This window comes from Euleptes europaea, chromosome 3, assembly GCF_029931775.1.
Source record: "Euleptes europaea isolate rEulEur1 chromosome 3, rEulEur1.hap1, whole genome shotgun sequence".
NCBI classification, from domain to species: domain Eukaryota; kingdom Metazoa; phylum Chordata; class Lepidosauria; order Squamata; family Sphaerodactylidae; genus Euleptes; species Euleptes europaea.
In genome coordinates this window covers 10,894,730-10,916,276 of record NC_079314.1, presented here as the reverse complement: position 1 = coordinate 10,916,276, position 21,547 = coordinate 10,894,730, and the positions used below count along the sequence as shown (strand labels likewise).

General features: G+C 54.7%; 2 protein-coding genes across 2 annotated transcripts; both read right to left on the bottom strand.

The window, feature by feature from the left end:
- Nucleotides 1-580: 580 nt before the first annotated feature.
- Nucleotides 581-11,241, bottom strand: DHX34 (DExH-box helicase 34). Its single transcript, XM_056845745.1, has 16 exons — nucleotides 10,636-11,241; nucleotides 9,834-10,145; nucleotides 9,327-9,584; nucleotides 7,450-7,552; nucleotides 6,484-6,701; nucleotides 5,613-5,787; nucleotides 4,731-4,930; nucleotides 4,109-4,210; nucleotides 3,674-3,892; nucleotides 2,650-2,823; nucleotides 2,350-2,455; nucleotides 1,861-1,967; nucleotides 1,487-1,765; nucleotides 1,234-1,404; nucleotides 966-1,113; nucleotides 581-729 (listed from the first exon to the last, which is right to left on the bottom strand). The coding sequence occupies exons 1-16, from the start codon at nucleotides 11,239-11,241 to the stop codon at nucleotides 581-583; spliced, it is 3,327 nt and encodes a 1,108-aa protein (XP_056701723.1).
- An 8,881-nt stretch (nucleotides 11,242-20,122) lies between these two features.
- LOC130474639 (C5a anaphylatoxin chemotactic receptor 1-like) lies at nucleotides 20,123-21,211 on the bottom strand. The gene has a single exon (XM_056846331.1). It carries the CDS (start codon nucleotides 21,209-21,211, stop codon nucleotides 20,123-20,125), a length of 1,089 nt encoding a protein of 362 aa, XP_056702309.1.
- Between the last annotated feature and the right edge of the window lie 336 nt (nucleotides 21,212-21,547).

Here is a 21,547-nt window from a genome sequence, read left to right as displayed (position 1 = left end):
GTCCTATAAAGCTGAGGGGGCCATGGAATGAGCAGGGGGTGGGAGAATCTCCCACCCTACAAAGTTTTCCATGGGCAAGAAGTGAATGAAGAAGACCCACGGCCCCAACCAGACACTGTTGTGTGTGTGTCCCCCCAGCCCAAAATGAGGGTACAGGAACCTTCAGGTCACGGAGGTGGCACAGAAACCCCCGCCCATTTGTTCGGCTTCGACCCCCTTCCAGAGAGCCAGCCCGTGCCAGGACGTGGTGAGGCTGCCACCTAGAGGCCAAGATCCGTCAGCACCAGAAGAGACGCACCCCCCCTCCTTGATGGGAAACATGAGAACCAACTCTACGAAGCCTTTGGCAGGGGGCATGGGCAAAATCCGTTCTCCCTTTCCTGGCTGCGGAGGGTGGGGACTTTTGCACCCAGCTCTGCCCTCGGCCCCCAAAATGTGTGTCCTGGGAGCTGGGCTCGGGCGGGCTCTCTTCTGATGCTGCGGGGTTTTATTCCAAGTGTCTTTGGACTCCAAGCTTAGCTAAGTCTTGTACTGCCTGAGACTGAAGGTATGCCAACCGCACCAGCCTGGCCAGGACTTGTCACCCGTCCGAGGGCACCTGATGCTGCTTCCGGTGGCGCAAGATTTCCGTGGGAGTCAGGAGGAGCTTCTGCTGGCAGGAGGGGCAGTGGTACGGCTGCTGCAGGGCAGAGGCTCCGGAAGAGCTCTGGGCAGCGTCTTCAGAAGGACCTGGGGAAGCGAGGAAGGGCAGACAAGGTTGGCGTAGAGGCTGGAGCAGCAACAGCCCTCCCACCCACAAAATACTCATGGGGCACCTCACCCCCATTTTCCATGAGGGAATAAGACTCTCTGCCAAAGGCACGAGAGACTCTTTCTGTATCTTGGAAATGCAGGAAAGTTGAGTGAGCAAACAGGCATTTCCCCCCCTCTTCACTTGAGCCCCACATCCAGAGGGACCCACTCACCAGCCAGGCCAGGTTCCCCCTCTGGGCCTGGGGACCGGCAGGCGTCCTCATGGGCCACCCGCTCCAGTGGGGTGAAGGGCATGTAGAGGCTGCACCGCGGGCATGTCCAGAAGCTGCGCAGACACTCGCCGTAGAGGTCCCCCTCGCCCTGCAGGGCACACACAAGCCGAGGGGTTCACGGGCCAGGGAGGACCCCGGCTGGGGCCTCTGCCACTCCACACCCACCCGAGGAAACGCCGGAGCCCACCCCACCCCTCCCCATACTCACCACCAGGCAATGGAAGGTCAAGAAGCCGCCAACCTTGTAGCCCCCCTTCACCTCGTCGGGCACCATCTCCATTCCCTGGAACAGGCTGGGGGGCCCTGCAGCCACCCCCTGGGGCCCCACATACAGATGCTGCTGCTCCAGGGGTGTCAGCCGCCGCAGGCTGTACTGCACCTGTTGGTACGAGATGCCAAGGCAAGTGAGAGCCCGCCCAACTCTCCTCCGCCCCCCAGCCCTAGCAAGCAAGCAAGAATACCTCCGTCTGCAGGAAGGCCAGAAGCTCCCGGGTGAGCAGGCCCACTTGGCGGGAGCTGGGCCGGCTTTCCTCGGCTCCCTCCTCCTGGCCCCTGGGGGTTCTCCGGCAGGCCAGCTGCTGCTCCAGCACCTTCTCCCAGGAGGCACGGAGCCGTAGGGCGGCGGAGAGCAACTGCAGGGCGGCCTCGGCCACAGGGACCTGCAGCTCCAGCCATGAGTCGGCCACGACGCGCGTGCAGTCTGCGTTGGTGTCCAGGGAACGGGCCAAGAGCAGGAGGGCCTGTAGGGGAGGGAGGAAGGGGGGGCAGCTGATACCTCTTGGGAGCAGAGGGCACCAGTGGCCCCCTCAGCCCGGAGAGGCCCAGGGACACTCACCTGCAAGGCGGGCAGGCGCAGGCAGTTCACCAGGTAGGGCTTGTTGGTCTCCAGCAGCGAGACAAAGGCCAGGATCTGGTGGTGGCTGCTCAGGTCGTCCTTTGCGCCTGCCGAGCAAGGAGGCAACGGGGCTCTTTTACCCTCACGCCAAGGAGCTCAGGGCGTCGGGCGTCATTTCCCCGCCTCCCCTTTACCTTCACAACAACCCTGTGGGGAAGCTTGGGCAGAGAGTGAGCAATGGCCAAGGTGACCTCCAAAGCTTCCTGGCAGCAGGGGGATTGGAACCCAGGTCTTCCTGGGCCGAGTCTGCTCCTCCAACCACTTACCCCTACATGGCTCTCAGAAGTCTTCATGGCTGGCAGGCTAGGATGAGGCATGCCGCCTAGCCTGGGGGTGTTTTGCACTACACCCTAACCAGAATCCCCAAGCAAAAAAGAGCCTTCTGTTAGCAGGGGCCGGGCAGTAGAGCACCTCCCCCCAGCCCTGTACCTCTGTGGCGCTCAGCCCCCCGGTCTTGTGCCAGCAGCTCCGGTGAGTTGGCAAAGATGCTGGTGGGATGCAGGAGGATGCCAGCCTTCTCCTTGGTGTGGAAGATCTGCAGGGCAAGGAGCAGGCGGGACCTCGCGACAGCCCCAGAGCAGAAAGGCCAGAAGCTCCCATCCAGGGCCCTGCCGGAGACGGGCGCCCTTTCTCAGGCCTGGTCTGCCTTGTGCCTCCCAGCCCCCTCAGCATCAGGGGAGGGGAACAGCTGTCTCCGTTCCCTTGGTGGGGGGGGGGGGCTGTACTTGCCTGGTCCGAGTCCTTGCGGGTGCTGTTGAAGGGGTCCGGGACCGCCAACTGGGGATACAGGCCCCGGCCCAGCACCAGCTGCAGGAGGGCCAGCTGGGGCCGCGACAGGCCCTGCCCCACCGAGGCTGCCGCCTGCAGCTCTGACACGTTGTGGCGCAGCTGGAACTTCACGTCCTGGGCCGGAACAGGAGGGAGTAGAAGTCACTCTGCTGCGGCAGGAGACCGAGACCAGCAGCACTGGGCAGCCAGAGCCCCACCCACCCCCAGCCCAGCACCAAGGCAGGCCTTCGATCCGGATGCCTTCCAGCCACAGAGCCTCAGCTTCTGGTAGAAAGAGGCCAGGAAAAGAAGAGGCCAGGAAGAGAAGGATCCTTCTATCATCAGTGGTGGGCTTGTCACAAAAGCCAAAAATACTGGCAAACGATACATTCAGAACTCCAGAAAATGCTCCGGGAGAATTACAAATGAGATACCAAATGTATGTTAGGAATGGTCCCACCCCAGTTAGACTCCATGCATAAAGAGCTTTGCCAATATGCAACTTCAGCTGCCAGAATTGTGTATGCTAAACACTGGAAAACAGAACTCCAGATATTACAGAGTGAACCAACAAACTCTAAGACTTTGTTTTGATGGCTAAACTAACGCAATTGGTCAACAAAAAACCAATGGAAGAATTCAAGTTGAAATGGCAGCCTTTTTATGATTATTATTCAAACAGCTTATAAACAATCTAAAAAACTAGAAAGTAATTTAGCAGAGAATTTGTAGTGATATATTAAGAGTAGTTATGCTTTGATATGTTTAGATATTTGATAGGGCTTTAAAGTGTTCTAAGGTCAAAGATTAAGGACAGAACTTCTAATAGTATTTCTATTTTTCCTTTTAAACATAAACTTTGTTAAGGCTCGGAGGATAAAGTATGTTTTACTTTACTTTTCCCCTTCCTTCTTTTTCTTTCTTCTGTATCCTCAATTTATAGAATAAAAAAAAATGAAGAGGCCAGGCCTCTAAGGTCACCCACCTGGATGTCAAGGCCACGCTCCGCCTCCCCTTCGTCTCCCGAGGAAGAACCAGCCTGCTCATCCCACAGGCGAAGCACCTTGCGCCGCCGGCCCGCCCCTTGCTCGTGTTCCCGCTTGAGTCTGTGCAGCTCCCGGCGCTCCCGGAGCCGGCTCTGCCGGGTATAGGCGTCGCTGGGCCGAGCGGCAGGTTCCAGCAGCTGGTGGTCCCGGAGCAGTTCCTGGCCAAGAAAGGGGCCAAGGATGGCATGGTCTCATCGCCCTCTGCCCCTTCCCCCCCCTTGCCAGGAAAAGGCAGTGGGCCACCAATGCCACCTTCAAGCACTGGCACAGCTCTGCTGGAGCCACCATGCAACGGAATCCCTCCCCTGCCACAGGGAGCACCAGCCCCTCCTCCCCTTTGCCCGCTCCCACCCAAACCCAATCACCAGACCCACCTGGAATTGGCGTCGCAGGTTGGCTGCCTCGTAGAGCCGGTGCTCCTCCAGGCCTCGACGGCGGCACCAACGCCGGGACCCACCACGCTTCTCAGACTTCACCTGCCAGCAGGGAAGACCAGACGCGACCCTCAGGACACAGGCAGGCGGACGCCCACCCAGCCCCAATGGCCCTTCGTCTCACACATCGGGCCAGGCCAGCCAAAAATCAGGGTATCCTCGGCCCCCGTGGGGTATATCCAGGCACAATCCTCTTGATGTTTGGGTGCCATAATAGACTTCTCCTGGTGCTCAAATCAGCCCCCCCCCCCGCAGTCACAGGCCTACTAGGAGGCTTTGTGCAGGGCAGCCTGCCCTGGGCCCCGTTTTACCATCTGCAGAATGGGAATGCAAGCAGCCACCACTGATTCCCTAAGAGCAAGAACATGCACCCATCGAGGCTTTGCCCACAGAAAAGGATGAGGGCAAGCAACAGAAGAAAAATGGCCGGGGGGAGGGCAGGATGGGAAACCCCGTGAACACCACCCCCTCCCAGGCCCCCGAGCACTATCAAAAGCCCTGGTGGGGGGGAGCCGCAGCCGAGGCAGAGCACAGGAAGGGGTGCATCCTCGGACATACTCACCTGCACCCAGGCGTCGAAGACGTTCAGCAAAGTCAGGGGGTCCCCCACGGGGCTCTCCAGAGGCCGCCGGGCAGTAGCGCAGTCCGGGTCAGAACGCCCGCTGCCACTGCGCATGAACAGGGAGGGTATGCTCAAGATGGCCGCCGTGGTCAGGGTGGGGGCAGCCAGGCCAAAGAGAGTGCCCAGCACGAGCATCTTCCCTGCAGGGAGGCAAGAGGCATCAGCTGCCCCCCCGGCACATCTGGAGAGCCTGCCTCCCTTCCCCTCCACCGCACTCGGGCAGGGCATTTCAGCCATGCCCACATTTCTACCATAACAGAGAGGAGGAGGAGGAGGAGAAGGAGGTGGTTTCTATATGCTGGCTTTCTCTACCACTTAAGGGAGAATCAACCCGGCTTACAATCACCTCCCCTTCCCCTCCCCACAACAGACACCCTGTGAGGTAGGTGGGGCTGAGAGAGCTCTTAATAGAGCTGTGACTAGCCCAACGTCACCCAGCTGGCTTCATGTGTAGGAGTGGGGAAACCAATCCGGTACACCAGGTTAGCCTCTGCCATTCATGTGGAGTGGGAAATCAAACCCGGTTCTCCAGATTGAAGTCCACCACTCCAAACCACAGCACTTAACCACTACACCACACTGGCTCTCCAAGCCCTGCCCCACACCAGGACACTGACTGCCCCAAAAGCCGCTCAACACATCCTCAGAGGTTCCTTTGATGGGGGGAGGGGGAGGGCTTTCTTTTGTGCAAAACATTCAGCACAGTCCAACCAGTTAGAGGCCCCGCCCCCCAGCTCCACCACCCTTATCAGGTGCTCCAACTGCAGGACGGACCAAGTCCCAGAACCAGAACTGAGTTTAGGGCTGAGCCCCGCTGCTCACCAACCACCACCTCCACCGGCAGCTCGGCCAGCAGGCTCCCGATGGGCGTGAGATTCTCCTCTGTGTCCAGCGCTCCCTGGTGCTTCAGGTATCCCACAGCTGTCTCCAGGCTGGCCACAGGGGGAGGCTCCAGGAAAGGGAAGTCTCGCGGGTCCCCCAAACCCATGCTCTTCATCTAGGAGGAGTGAGGAGTGAGGAGGAGAGAGGGGCAGGTTCCTCCACCCCCTTCTCAAACCCACCAACGTAGGGCAGCAAGAACTCCAGCCGGAGGGCAAGGCAGGCAGGACCTTGGACGTTTGTGCCAGGAGACAGGAGGTGGGTCCCTCCGCACTGATGATGCTGCCCTTGAGGACGGGTCTCGGACACTCTGCAGGCCCCCACACCCAGCCCCCCTTTCGCCCCAAATAAGGATCACGTCAGTGAAACAGTAAGAGGATGTCCCAGAAGCAGCGTGTGAATGACTTGTGCCCAAGCGTGAGAACTTCCCCCTTCTGGGTTCCTTCCCCTATTGGCTCCAGGGGTTCAAAACTGCCACCCTTTGGGCTCCCGGGACTCATAGCCCTGCAGCGAGAAATGCTTTTTGGGACGGAGATGCTGGGGAGGGAGCCATGGGCCTCCTGGGCGTAAAGCTCCCACAGCGGCCCCTCTGGGCTCAGATAGAAGGGGACAAAGTGCAGAAGCAGCTTCTGGCCTGAGCCATCTTCCAGAGCCGGCAGCGCTGCCAGAGGCCTCCCCAGTTTCAGCCATGCTGAAGTCAGCCAAGGGAAAATTCCCCCAGCCACAAGAGGACACCGCCACGGTTGGAGTCTGTCCTCTCCCACAGCGTGGGAGCCAGACGGCTTTCCCACACCCAGCTACAGCCCCTCCTCACCTGAAGCACCAGGGCATCAAGAGCCACGCGCTGGATCTCTGGCACTGAGTAGGCCGGAAAGGCGTCATAGTCCGACTCAGCATAGAGCCGGTAGCAGACTCCGGGCCCCGTCCGACCGGCACGCCCCTTGCGCTGCTCGGCACTGGCTCGACTGATCCAGAACTCCTGCAGCCGCTGCAGCTTGGCCTTGGGGTCGTAGCTGAGCTCCTTCACCTTTCCTGCAAGGCAGGCGGCGGGTCAGCCAGCGCAGGGCACAGCCAGGGAATCGCAGGGCCCAGCACGACACTGGGCACCGAACTCACAGTGCCACTCAAGCAGCATTTATTCTGCTTCTGAGCACTCGGCGGGAACCAACATTTTCAGAGTTCACCGCCGCTCCCCTGGGCCTATTGCTCAGCACCGCTTGAGCGCCCATCCATTTTCAACTGGCTGTGGCTCAGTGGCAGAGCATCTGCTTGGCATGCAGAAGGTCCCAGGTTCAATCCCTGGCATCTCCTGTTAAAGGGACTAGGCAGGTAGGTGGTGTGAAAGACCTCTGCCTGAGACCCCGGAGAGCCGCTGCCAGTCTGAGCAGACAATACTGACTTCAAAGGACCAAGGGTCTGACTCAGTATAAGGCAGCTTCATGTGTTCATGTATGAACGACCAGACGCCCTCTTTAGAGAGAAAAAGAAAGCCGAAGGTCCCAGGAGCCACTCCTGCCCCAAGCACCTGTGGACACCAAGGAGACTCACCCACTGACTCACTTGCCGCAGGGCCAGAGAGAAGAAGCGCCCCAACTATCATCTTTCATTTATTGCGGTCAATAGACCAAAACCAATTTAAAGGGAAGTGCCCCTCTGGCCTCCAGTTCCTGCCAGAGCCAGGCGGCTGAAAGCCACGTCAGGAAAAGAGGCTCCCCACATCTCCAGTGGGGCTTCAAGCTCCAGTCAGCACCAGAGGCTCCAGAAAGGATCTGTCTCTTACCTGAATCGACCACAAAGCGCACACCGTCAATGGTAACCGACGTCTCAGCGATGTTGGTGGAGACGATGCACTTCCGGACTCCGGGGGGCGCCACATCAAATACCTGCCAGGGGAGGGAGGGAGGCCACAGTGGGGTTAGACGGCTCTCTTCCTGCGGGCAACTCTTTTCACACAGAGAAGATGAAAATGACCCACACGTCACATCACACTCCATGGGCCTAAGAGTTCCCGGCCTGTTCTGCTGGACTGCCTCCGTCGGGGGTTTTCTCCGACATTCGTATCTAGCTGTCCTCTCAGGACAACTCTGGCCATTAACTGCTTTCAAAGCCCCACTTTGGCCCTTCCCTTTCCTAGGAAAGGAAACAAAAAAGCCTAGAATATGAGGTAAACCGCACATCATTTAGACTCTCTGCCCAAGTGCTTGAAGGACAAGCAAAAAGGTTGGACTGGTTGAGAATTTCCATGCCCCCTTGCAAACTCTCAAAGCAGCTATGCTTGGGAATGTCTCAAAATTTACATAAGAATATAAGAAAGGCCATGCTGGATCAGACCAAGAAGGTCCATCAAGTCCAGCAGTCTGTTCACAGAGGCCAACCAGGAGCCTCTAGGAAGCCCACAAGTAAGATGACTACAGGAGGATTGTCCAGCTTGTGTTCCACAGCACCTAATAGGCATGTTCCTCTGATGCTGGAGAATAGGTATGCATCATGACTAGTATCCATTTTTAGTAGCAGCCATGGATAACTTTCTTCTCCATGAACATGTCCACTCCCCTCTTAAAGCCTTCCAAGTTGGCAGCCATCACCCAATCCTGGGGCAGGGAGTTCCACAATTTAAATGTGCATTGTATGAAGAAATACTTCCTTTAATCTGGTTTGAATCTCTCACCCTCCAGCTTCAGCAGATGACCCCACATCCTAGTATTATGAGAAAGGGACAAATCTTTTCCCTGCCCGCTCTTTCCATACCATGCATAATTTTATAGACCTCTATCATGTCTCCCCTTAACCACCTTCTTTCCAAGCTAAATAGCCTTAAGCATTTTAACTGCTCCTCATAGGGCAGTTACCCTATGTAAATCTAAAAAGAATGAAACCACAACATAATGGCAAAACCAGCAGTGATAAAGACAACCAAGGCAGAGAACCCCAAAGAAAAACACACATCATCTATTACATGATCAGGAGCCACCTTCCGCCCGCTCCTAAAAGCCCTCTCTGCAGGCCCCAGGTAATGCTCCCAAGAACAGTATTTGCAGCCAGGGAGCCTCCACCAAGAAGGCCCTCACCTTCCCTCTGAAGGTATAAGCTCCAGCGCCGAACCTCTGCTATAGGCCCGAAAGCAGAAGCAGGCTTGCCAGGTGTACTTTGATAGCCCAGCTCCCACACGGTGCCTGGAAGCCCCCTGGAAGTCCCAAGGGAGATTTCAATACTGGCCAGCTGTAGTTCAAGCAGGCCCCTCTAGCGAGGGATCAGGCCCAGCAACGTTTCCAGGTCACCTTCAAGGGCAGACCCACAAGCAACACGCAGCAGGAAGAGCATCTGAATGTTATCAGGGCATGGCTAACAAAGCACTCTCTGCCCAGGAGGGGCACACCAGCCTAACCCAGGGAAAGTGCTTGGCACAGGGGAAAGTGCCACTCGGGTCTCCAAAGGCAAGGCTGGATTTCTTCTTTAATCCCATCCAGATCAGGTTGAAGATCAACCTCCCACAAGACACACACACCACCAATGGACACCCCCCCTCAATTTCCTTCCATAGCAAATACCAGACTGCCTTCTGCTCCACTCCCATCCATCCTGCTCAAGCCTGGCAACGGAGAGCCAAGACAGGTTGACTCTGGGTTGGCTGCCCAGCCCCGCCCTGCCACCCCTTACCTTGTCCTGCTCAGCCACAGAGAGGGTGCTGTGCAGAGGAAGAACCACCCAGCGCTGGGTGTGAGCGGCATAGGTCTGGGCAGCCTCCACCACAGCCCCGATCTCGGCTACGCCGCTGAGGAAGATGAGCAGGTCGCCCCTCTCCTCCAGAGGGTACTTGTGGTCGATGGACTGGAGGACACGCAGGTAGGGCCGGGGATCCAGCCGTTCCTTACGCCCACTGGCCCCCTCCTCGGGGGGGATGGGTTCATACAGGACCTGGGGGAGGGGCAGACAGAAGGCACGCCGTGAAGTTCCTCTTTAAACCGTCTTTCCAGCCTTCACTGTCACAGGACTAAAGCTGGAAAATGCACAAGCTGACCTGCTGAAATCTCATAAACCGGGAAAAAAGGGAGAGCGGATTCCAACAGAGGACAACAATTTCACCCATGCCCCTCCCCACAAAAAGGCAGCCTCCACCTGAAGAAAACCGCCCTGCCCCGCCCCGCCCCAGAGGAGCCTCCTCACCATGATGGGGAAGAGCCGGCCGGGGACTTGGATCACGGGGGCCCCCCCAAAGTAGTCAGCGAAGAGCTGGATGTTGATGGTGGCAGACATGAGCACCAGCTTCAGGTCGGGCCGGGCCAGCAGGAGCCTCCGCAGCAGCCCCAGGAGGAAGTCCCCGTGCAAGCGCCTTTCATGGACCTCGTCCGCCAGCAGCACATGGTAGCCAGGCAGCGTGGGGTCCCGCTGGGCCTGGCGCAGGAGCAGCCCTTCGGTCAGGAAGACGATCCGCGTGGCCGAGGAGCGGGTGCTCTCGAAGCGGATTTGGTAGCCGACCTGTGTGCCAAGGGCAGGACAGACAGAGGCATTTCTGGCTTTGGCCAGAGCCACGCACCACACACGTGCGGACGGGGATGGGGGGGAGCTATTTTGAAACAGCAGGGTGTGGTGCTTGGCTGGTCCCAAGCAGCCGTCTTCTGCTTACGCTACTGGTTGTGGGATTCCCAGAGGCCAAAAACCAGGCCAGAGGGACCCTTGCTCAGACCCAGGCCAGGGCCTCCTCCTCTCCTCCGACTTGTGATATGGCCAGAAAGGCGCTCAGAGCAAGAAAGAGAAAACGGGGGGGGTGGGGAGAGATGCGGCCCTTGAGGCCTCATCGGCCTGCTTTTTGGAGAGCCCTTGACACAGGCAAGCACCTGTTGGTTTACCAATCCTCAGGCCCCACCAGATTGCCCCATTCTTGGTCAGGGGCCGACTCCTGCCCTCCAAGGCACTTCCTCAAGGCCCACTCCCAGAGGGGCCGGCATCTGCCCTAGCTGAAGCACACCTGGTTCCCGTACTGCTGCAGGCTTTCGTAGGCCACCCGCTTGGCCAAGGCGATGCAGGCGATGCGCCGGGGCTGGGTGCAGGCCACATGGGTGTATCCGGCATCCAGGAGGAACTGCGGCACCTGCGTGGACTTGCCGCAGCCCGTGTCTCCAGCCACCACCACCACCTGGCTCCTTGCCACAGCAGCCAGCAGCGGCTCCCGGAAGCGTGCTATGGGCAAGGCGGCCCGTTCTCTCTGCAGCTGCGCCAGGCGCGAGAAACTGCGCTTCTGTTGAAAGTCCAAGAAGTGGAGCAGGGCCCGACGGAAATCTCGCAGCTGGCCGCCCGGCACTCTTGCCGCTTCCCGCCTTGGAAGCTGCAGGTTGATGCGCAAGCGGGAGTCGTACTCCTGCGGCAATTTTGCCACGCCAGACTGCGAAGGGGGGCGGCAAGAGCCTGCAAGACCCTTCTCTGCCTTTGGGCCACGGAAACGCTGCAGCCTCTCCCAGAAGGCCCAGAACTCGCTCCTCTCTTCAGCTCCCACGCTCGCCGGGAAATGGGCCTCCTCCAGGCAGGCTCGCGTGGCAGAGCAGCTCCAGTCGCACTCCTCCCCAGGTGGCTCCATCTCTAGCCAAGGGAGTTCTCAGCGTCCTCCTGGGCGGGTCATTGCTTGGTCTTGCCGAGGGCTATGCCCCCTGCCCCGGAGCTGGAAGGGGAAGAGATGGGCACGTTAGAAGCAGCCACCGGGGCGGAGGAGGGGGCAGGGAACAGTCATGCCAGATGAACAACCATAGTTTGCTGTTGCAGCCAAATAAGTTATTCCAGCCAAAACTTACAAGAGCCCCAGTCCCCCTCCTTACAGGTATCCGATGCAGCGAGATTCTGTCAGAACACATTTTGTTAGTCTCCACGGGGTCTCTGGCTCCCATTTTAGTTTGTATGACATGCCCACCCAGCACAGAGAATAAAATCCTTGGCCCTTGATTTCTGCCCTCAACCCTTGAAAAAAAGCAGGAACCAAACTGGAGTGGGTAGCAGTGTGTGTGAATAGGATCTTGGGGTACGGGCAGATCGTAAGTTAAATATGAGCAGCCAGTGTGGTGCAGCGACAAAAAAAGCTAATGCAATCTTGGGGTGGATCAACAGAGGCATAACACCCAAATCGCAAGATGTCACACCTCCGCTGTACATTGGTCAGGCCGCACCCGGAATATTGTGTGCAGTTCTGGGGGGTCTCACTTCAAAAAGAATGTGGACATTATCAAATGGACGCAGAAGAGAGCGACGAGGATGATCAGGGGCCTGGAGACCAAGCCCTACGAGGAAAAGCTGAGGGAGTTGGGAATGCTCAGTCGGGAAGAGAGGAGGTTGAGGGGGGACAGGATTGCTCTCTTTAAGTATTTGAAGGGCTGCCACTTAGAGGAGGGCAGGGAGCTGTTCCTACTGGCAGCAGACGATAGGACTCGCAACAATGGGTTTAAATTACGGCTGGACATTTGGAATTATTATCATTTTTTTACAATAAGAGTAGTTCACCAGTGGAATCGGCTGCCTGGGGAGGTGGTGAGCTCGCCCTCACTGGCGGTCTTTAAGCAGCTGGACGAGAACTTGTCAGGGATGCTCTAGGCCAGTGGTTCCCAACCTTTTTTTGACCATTAGGACTTTTTGGTTCGGTGCAGGGACCCCAAGGTTCAAAATAAAAATTCAGAGAATTTGAAAATAAACTTTAATCATAACTGTTAGTTAAACATTAAGCTTAGAATAATATTTGAATATATATTTTTCTAATAGAGAACTTTTAATTGAAAATATTAATTTATTATGGGTTTATAACTTTGTTTCGCGGACCTTACTTTAGTTCTCGCGGACCCCTGGGGGTCCACGGACCCCTGGTTGGGAACCAGTGCTCTAGGCTGATCCTGCATTGAGCAGGGGGTTGGACTAGATGGCCTCTATGGACCCTTCCAAATCTATGGTTCTATAAACAGGAGCCGGCTGACAGCAGGGGAAGGACGCCTGAGCCCCCCACCCCACCCCTTGGCACGCGGGGACATCTCCAACAAGCTGCCTCGCCCAAAGTGCGGTTTTTCCGTCCCAGTTTTTGCGGGGATTCGTCAGCCCCCTTGCACCATTTGGTTGGTGGGGGGTAGCGCGTTAAAGGCTAAGTGCCAGAGGCCAGGCCTACCTCGCAGGGCTGCTGGGAGGGCGCCTCGCCAGCGAGCAGCCAGGCCCGCGCCGGAACCCCTCTGCGCCGGCGAGTCGCCTCGCTGCTTCTGCGCGTGCCCAGCAGGCGGCTGCGCATGCCCAGTGCGGCTAGCCGAAGCTGCCCTGCCGCCCGGCCTGGAGGAGGAGGGACCTGGGAGGGGACTCTGAGCCAGAGAGGAGTGGGAGTGGCCCCGGGGGCGGGGGCGGCCACCGTGGGGGAGGGGGCTTTCCCCCTCCCAGAAGGAGCGAGGACGCGCCAACACCCCCCTCTCCCCCCCGCGCCTGGACCATGGCAGAAGTGTCCTGTGCCCCAAAGGTTGCCTGCCATTCTCGGGATGGGGCGTGCTAGCGACTCCCACGAGTGAAGTGCCCTGGTGGTCTTATAGAGTCCAATGAAGACAACTAGGAGGAGGTTAAAAAGAGCTACAGTTCTTTAGCAAAACACAGACCTGGGGGTGAAATAACCCACAAATAAGATGTGCAGAGTGACTCACCCGAGAAACAAAGGAAAGTCAGTATCATTTATGCCTTCGCATGGGGCAGGCCCATGGCTGCTGACAAGCAGCTTGATACACAAAAGCACCAATGCACATTAAGTGTCTACTTCTGTCTAATTAGCATAACCTATAGATATTGGCCGAAGGCGTCACTTCGTGAGTGCCTGATCTTGTGAGCTCTGTAACCAGAAACCACATTCCTGAAGATGAACATAATTCAGAGCTCTCTACTGGTGAGAGGCCGTACCAGGCACAGAGAGCATGATTTGTTGGTTCGTGGCTCCCGGATGCCAACTTCCCAAAGCTTCCATGTGTGTGCGTATGAATACATAGTGTTCTAAACCAGTCCTTATATCTGGGCGTTACACGAGGAGCCCCGCAGCGGCCCTTCTTGGTTCATGCAAGCCCCCCTCCCTCCACACGCGCACACACACGCCCTCCCAGGGTTCAGGAGCCCGGCAATGTCAGAAGTTGCCTTTTAATACCTTTGGTTTGCCTTTTGATACCTTTGGTTCTTCACTGTATGTCTGCTGAGTTCTCGCCTAGCCGTGCTAGGACTGACCCGTATAAGCGGTCAGGCTCCTGACATGGGTTAGGCCAGTGTTCGCATGCTTGCTTTGATGTTCATTTGCTTTGTTATTCCCACACCCCGTTCGTTCCCCCTCCCTTGCCTCGGCCTTGAGCGGCTAAGGAGCAATGCCGTGTTTAGGCTCTGTATTCCTCCTTCCCGCCAAATGCCGTTATCTAGTCATTTCCCAGGCCGTTTGAATTGCACCTGTAATGTAATCGTGCTTTTAAGTTCTGCCTAGTAGCCTGGCTCCTCATTAGCAGCTTTGAAACTGCACGTTGCCTTAGCTGGACCTGTTGCTTCTACCATAAAGTTTACCTGCTTCTGACTTGGTTGTCTGAGCGAGTGGCTTTTTGGGAATTGCCCAGGTTGGCTGGAGAACCTGACATTCTCTAGCCTTCGGATCTGCTGTGAAACTAATGAAGCTTAGGGCCCCTAATCCTGAAGGCCCCCCCCCCCACAAGCAACTTTTTTTTAGTGAGCGAATTTCTCAACAAAATTGGAGTTTTTTAGTGATAGAATCACAAGCCAATGAGCTGAAGTACTGAATGTTGCTCTAATACCCGTTTCATGTGGCCTCAAAATGTCCCTGTAATCGGCCAAATTTCAAACTTTCCTCGGGGGCTTGCAGCGCCCGAAACCCCCCCTGCCCCCCGCTGCATGGGCTCACTGAGCTTGCCAGAATCTAGTCACAGTCTACATTTTGGCAGCGGGATTCTCAAATCCTTCCTTGCTGCATGGCTTAATAGTTCTGTAGCTCAGCCCTTAAGCTAGAGCCAGTCGCAACCATAAAAGGACATCTGAATTCTCAATTCAGGCTGCACTCGTCTCGCTTGTGCATTTTAACACCAAAAATCAGATCTTCACCTCTTCATCCTAACAAGCCTCCTCTGATGACCTTCTACCTCCCTATTATTTATTTATTTATTTATTAGTTAAATTTATAGCCCGCCCTCATTCCCGGTCAAAGCTGGGCTCGTGGCAAGTGTTATCACCCTAAGCCTCAAGTGTGGCCTACAGGCCCTTGGGAGGCCTATATTAAAGTAGTTACCAGGCCTACATCGCCCAGGTACCCTATGTGCCTTGTGATTGGTGGAAGAGGATTTGGAAGGAAGGCTAGGGCCAATCAGGGGTAAGGGGGTGGTGCCTGGGCAGAAGGAATAAAAGGCTTTGCCTGAAAAGGGAAGGGGTTCACTCCTAGGGAGCGGGGCTGGGGAGAGGCTGCTGCAGACAGAGGAATCCCTCATCCGGTAAGGGGTGAATTAGCCTGAAGCCCAATGCCAGGAGACGGCTAGAGACAGTCAAGGTTTGAGGTTTTTATTGGTTTGATTGACTGGTTTTGTCATCCTATTGTGGCTTGCATTATCATTATTATTAGACCTCTTTAATAAAATATTTGTTACTCTGCCCTGGGTCCTCATGCCTCAGTTGGTCACCTAGAAAGTATACCCTGTCGGGAAAAGAAGCTGAGTTAGGCCCACACCAGAGTGTTAGCCGCTCCTGAAGATCCCCATTCCTTTCCTTTACCTGACAGCAGGTAACAACAATCATAATAAAATCATATATATCTAAAATTCATAATTAAAAAACTCATAAAACCATTCAATACTGTTAATACGGTTAACAAGATGGTACTCATATAATTACAGGGCTGTTGGAGGCCCGGCCAAGCAGCCAAATCCTCATATCAGAAGCCCCGAGGGGGAGGAGAGGGGAAGGAGGCCAGTAACAACAACCTGTGGTTGCCCTCAATTGTAGACCTGGTGGAATATCTCTGTTTTACAGGCCCTGCTTAACTTCTGAAGGTCCAGCAGGGCCCTGATGTCACTCAGAACATTCCATCAGGCTGGGGCCAAGGCCGAAAAATCCCTGGCCCTTGTTGAGGACACTTTTAGAGAATGAACCAATACTTTTTTCCATGTATTGATGTTGGGTGTTGTGACTTTCATTCCTCCAAATTTTCTTTTTCTTCATTTTTGGTAAGTTTTTGATTATATCTTTGCTAGTGTTTAGTGTTAAAGATGTATAGGTGTGCTTATAAGCTTGGTCCATAGTTAGCACGGATGATATTTTTATGTGTATATTTCTACTGGTTTCGTTAACCAGCAACTAGTGCTTCAGTTCCCATATTTACTGAGATATTTCTGTTTTCTAGTGTAAAATTTTTATATTTTGCTTTTTCAGTTGAGTTTTTTGGAAGTGGCAAAATAAAAAACCAGATGATGTATATACCAAATCCAGCAGGAGCAAAACAGAAGTTTCTCAAACAAATACTTTGAAAAAAGTTTGAAAAATGGTCAGACTGTGATGAGATCCTGGTTAGTTTACTCAGAGCAAAGGCTGTATCTACTGTTTTGTTTGCAAACTCTTCTCTAAATGCCAAACATCACTTACAACATCTGACTGGATGAATGTACACAGAACTCTGGAAAATCATGAAGACAGCATGGAACATAAGAGGGTGATGTTGTGTTAGATAACAAGAAAGTCAAATAAAAACACTGTGGATCAGCAACTTGAGGAACAGATGAGAAAAAACACAGTACTATTTTGAAGTATTGAAAAGGGTTGTAGCTGTTATAAAGTTTTTAAGTGAAAGAGGTTTGGCATTTAGAGGTCACGAGGAGAAGTGGGGCTCACCAAATAATAGAAACTTCATGGGGGCCATTGACCTTATTGCAGAGTTCGACCCATTTTTACATGAACATCTCGAGAAATGTAAAAATGAAAAAATAAATGTTACTTACCTATCCAAAACCATGTATGAAGGATTGCTAGAAATCATGGGAAAACATGTGCAAAATGGAATTGTGAATCAAATCAGCAACCTAGACACCAAATACTACTCTATTATTGTTGACTCTACACCTGACCTGACACATGTTGACCAGCTGGTAATTGTGGTTTTATACTGCTATAATGGAAAACCCTATGAGAGATTTTTAACATTTTTACCAATAGAAAACCATTCATCCACAACCTTGTTTGACAAAATACAACAAGTCCTGAGTGAACATAAGCTTTCACTTGAAAATATCTGGAGTCCCATAAAAGGTTTGCATGTGAAGACTAGTATTTATATCTTATGTTGGCCTACATAGCATAGTTTTATATATCTTTTACATTGTTGGCCGTGAGCGCAAGGGTGCCTGCGCGAGCCCACCAAAGGCCAGCTGGGGGCACTTTGTGACTGCAACAAGTGCATGTGTGGGATCTAAACCCTGCTGCTGTTTCAAAGTGGGCCATGCTTTATGAAGTCATAAAATACCTGGGATGTGAATTTCCCTCTTCGAAAAGAGGGACAACAAAAAGCTCCTTCAAGTTAGATTAAGGGCGCCTTCGGAAAAATTCTCATTCAACCCACCTGTAGAATTAGAGCAAGAAAAAACTCTTGAAAATCTTGTCCCGAAACAAGGAGCAGTTGATTTGGGTAATGTACAGGATTTTGATAAAGGAGCATGTGCAAAAAATGAACAGAAAGAAACAGGAATACAGGCTCAGGTGGAAGTGAGTTTGGAAAATGAGAAGAATACTTGACATTGGTTGCATGATGCATCTCTTGCCTAAAACGGTCAAGGGAGCAGACGGCCACCAGGGGGCCAGAGGAAGAGGGAGACAGTGATGGGTGGGAAGGGGGCAGGACTAGGCAAAGGAGGCCTACCCCTACGGACCACAGCAGTGGCTGGGGGAGTGGCGGGAACCCCCTGGGGGTGCTCCGTGACCCCCACCACCAAGAACCAGTGGACTGTGGAGGTCCAACACCAGCAACCCTGGTCACAGTGGCAGCCACAGAAGGAGGGCCCTGCAGCAACACACCACCTGCCAGTCCTGATCCTAAGTCTGCACTTCCGGTGGCTTTCGGACAGCATCCTGGGCTATGAACCCTACCTGCAAGAAGGTGTGTGCAGAGGGACAGGTGCTTTTAAACAGTGTGTGGCTCTGCTATTGGCTGCTGCTGTGGGGGCTTGGCTGCTTTCCGCCCCATTGGCCAGCTGCTTGGTCAGCTTCCAGAGCTGCCTGAGGCCCTGAGGATGTGGCAGTGCCAATGGGGGGGGGGCAATTTTTGCGAACCTTTAATGCAGCTCTGTGGGCTGCACTAAGGTTTTTGCTGGTGTAATGCTGACCCTGCCCCCTGGAACAGCCCCTTTTGCGCCGACATGGGCCTGTGTGCCAGAGGCATAGTGCCGCAGTGGCAGTGCCCATGCATTGTGCTGCCACACCGCTTCTCAGCACTGGCATACATGCCTCAGTGCTACCATAAATGCCCCTTATGCCAGCGCAAGGTGCATTTATGATGGCACCGGGTTCGTGCCATCTCCTGAGCGCTTTCAGGTCCCCACCTTTGGATTGCACTGCTAGCGTTCCTTGTGCATAGGCAGGAGGGAGGGAACCCTGGGAGGGAGAGCAAAGCAAAATGCCCTAAGACCAGTGCCGTTGCTGCTGCTTCTGGCAGGATTTGCAGGTCCCACATATGTGCGAGTGCAACGTCTCACAGGCACATGCACACACTGCCTTCCACCATGTATTGTGGGTCTATAAATACACATCAGACAACCCAAAAGGTAGGGAGGTAGAAGAGGAACAAAAAGCAGCCCAAGGACACGAATATCTCTTCACCAGTTCCTTCGATCAGACAAGGCCTTTCTACAGTCAGGCAACTATAATGGTTGTGCCCCAGAAGTTGCTACATCTAGAGAGCTGCTTTTTGCTAGAACAGCAAAAAACAAACAAAACAAAGCAGCTGCTCTAAAAGAGGAAGTTTTTGGAGGGGTTGTCCTGACTGACCCATCTGGAGGCCGCTGCAGCATGGGATGGCTCCTCCTCAGCCCCTCCTCTAGAGAAAGACTTTGCTGTCTAGAGGGGGGACAGGCACACACCCCATAGAGTAAGAACTTGGGCAGAGCTCTGCACGGAGGAGGGGAGGAACGAGAAGGCATCCGCCTCACCCCACTCCCACCCGCCCCTTCTCTGCCTCGAGCTGCACAACACTCCACTGCCCCGTCAGCCTTCCTCCCTGGAGAGATACCCCCATCCCCGGTCAGCCTGCCAAGCCAGCCTGTCCCAGCCACAGTGATAGGGGGGCAACCAGAACAGCTTGCACGAGTCCCCCTTCGGGCACCCCTCGGAGCCATACAATGGCCCTTGACAGGTGTGCCCAGAGTTGCTAGTGGCCGATAGTGAAACAGAGTGGCTCTTGTTTTGCCCAGCAGGTCTCACTTTGCCATGAATCTCCTTGGCCACCCTCTCCACAGGCCACAGGAGGCCGCCGCAGATTAAGCAGCAGTTGTGGGGGAGGTGGCTGCAGTGGCCCCCCTTCCCCACACACACACATAGCCTCAGGGAGGAAATGCTGGTGCGCAAGAGGGGCTGCCCCTTCTTTTTCCTCCCACACATTCCTCTTTTGGAGGGAGAGGAGGTGCAATCCCTTTGCTCTTCCTGACCCACAATTGGAGGGCAAGCATTGAAGGAGCACTTTGTGCCCATGCGCTGGGGCTCCCTCCCTCCTGTGCCCACTTCACCTAGTCTAAGGCCACCTGCAGTGGCCCAGCTGAAGCCGCAGCAGTTTCTTCCCCAGCCTCCGGGTGGTGCTGAGGACTCCTGCTAGAACAGTGGTTCCCAACCTTTTTTTGACCAGGGACCACTAGGACTTTTTTGTTCGGTGCAGGGACCCCAAGGTTCAAAATAAAAATTCAGAGAATTTGAAAATAAACTTTAATTATAAGTGTTAGTTAAACATTAAACTTAGAATAATATTTGAATATATATTTTTATAATAGAGAACTTTTAATTGAAAATATTAATTTATTATGGGTTTATAACTTTGTTTCGCGGACCTTAATTTAGTTCTCGCGGACCGCTGGGGGTCCATGGACCCCTGGTTGGGAACCAGTGTGCTAGAATGACACACACACCAGTGCCCCCACCACACGCACTCTTGCCATTTAAAGCAGTAGGCGGTCAGAGAATCTTTATTGAAAAAAGCACATGCAGGAGCCAGGGAGGATGCTGGGCAGCAGCTCAGAGCCAGGGCGGAGTTGGGAGGCGGTGGAGTCTCAGGTGAGGGCCAGGTCCCACTTTGAGCATCGGGTGCTTTCCCCTCATCCCAGAACAAAAAGGGAGACTGACAGCTGTGACCACGGAAGGTTCCAGATGCAGACCAGAAGGTGGCTTCAGCCTGGGGAGCAGTCTCCCCGGAGTCCCACTGGGGAGCCTGCAGTGGGGAGGGGCTGTGCCTCTCACAGTGTTGTGCTGGTGCTGTGGTCCTTGGTGGTGCTGGTGGCATGTCCACGGCCTGCCTCTGTGGCACTGGCCAGCGTGGCCTCCTCACTCAAGATGTTGCGCAGAATCGCCTGCAACGACAGCCTGACCTTGGCCTGGAAGTCTTGGCCTACAATGACGTAGATGACCGGGTTTATGCAGCTGTTGAGGTAGGCCAGGCCCACAATGAGCGGGTCAGCACTGTTCAGAGACTGGAACAGAAGGCTGTCAGGGGGCTCTGAGGCCAGGATCAGACCTACGACGTGATAGGGGGCCCAGCAAACAAAGAAGCCCACAATGACCACCAGCACCACTGCCAGGGTCTTCTGGGAGCGCATGAAGCGGCTGCTGCGCACCCGGAAGAGCAACAGCCCATAGCAGATACTGATGATCACAAGGGGAATGAGGAAGGCAAAGACAAAGCGCATGGTGGCCACCGAGACCTCAGCAGAGCGGGTGTCCTCATTCAAGAGAGAGTAGTTAACACTGCACGTCGTCTTGTTCGATGTGGGGTCGAGCTTGGCTGTCCTGACAAGGAAGGACGGCAGCGTGAGGAGCACGGCTAGTGCCCAGGCCACGCCACACAGGGCCAGGGCCAGTGGCTTGGAGCGATGGTTCTGACACCACACTGGTTGGACCACCAAGGCACAGCGGTCCATGCTGATCACAGTCAGCAGCAGGATGCTGGCAAACATGTTCAAGATGATAAGGGAGGGGAAGACCATGCAAGCAAAGCCACCCAGCTTCCAGTGGTGGTCAGACGCCAGTGGCGCAGCCAGGAAGGGCAAAGCAAGGCAGCAGAGAAGATCGGCCACCGAGAGGTTGAGGAACCAGATGGTGTTGATCGTGTGCCGCATCTGGAAGCCCACCACAAAGATGACTGCTCCATTGCCCAGGACACCCAGCAAGAAAATCAGAGCGTAGAAGATCAGGGCCACCCAGATGACCGGGCTCAAACTGTGCAGATCTTCCATCTTGGTGAAGGGTGGAAATGTGAAAGTGTAGTCATCATAAATCTCATCACTCTTGGTGAAGGGCAGAGCTGTGGAGTTGAGGTAGTCATCCATCCCTGGGCAGTGCTGAGTTCTGAAAAAGAGACACCAGAAGAGGGAACCAGAGGAGCCCAGAGCAGCAGTCCTCAAACTGGTGGTCCAGCACCTGGCCACAACTGTCTCCACAAGGCCAAGAGGGAGGAGGAGAAGCTGCGTGTGCTGGGAGAGGGGCTCAGGAACTAGGCCTGCCAAATGGTAATACAGTCTGTCAAATACTTCTCGAATGCTGCGGATGGATAAATACCAAACCTGAACAAGAAAATATAAATGTGTTCAGTCTTCAGTCTTCCCATGATGTGAGGTCCCTGCGTTTTATGTTGGGGAGGGGGACAAGAAGCAGGGAGTTATTTT

Bases quoted from the DNA above. Each gene is read 5' to 3' on its own strand.
- DHX34 (XM_056845745.1), bottom strand. From the start codon at position 11,241: ATGGAGCCACCTGGGGAGGAGTGCGACTGGAGCTGCTCTGCCACGCGA. The intron at 6,702-7,449 runs GTAAGAGACAGA...CCTGCCTTGCAG, and splicing joins GCGCTTTGTGGTCGATTCAG to GAAAGGTGAAGGAGCTCAGC. The intron at 730-965 runs GTGAGTGGGTCC...TCGCTTCCCCAG, and splicing joins GGGGGAACCTGGCCTGGCTG to GTCCTTCTGAAGACGCTGCC.
- LOC130474639 (XM_056846331.1), bottom strand. From the start codon at position 21,211: ATGGATGACTACCTCAACTCCACAGCTCTGCCCTTCACCAAGAGTGAT.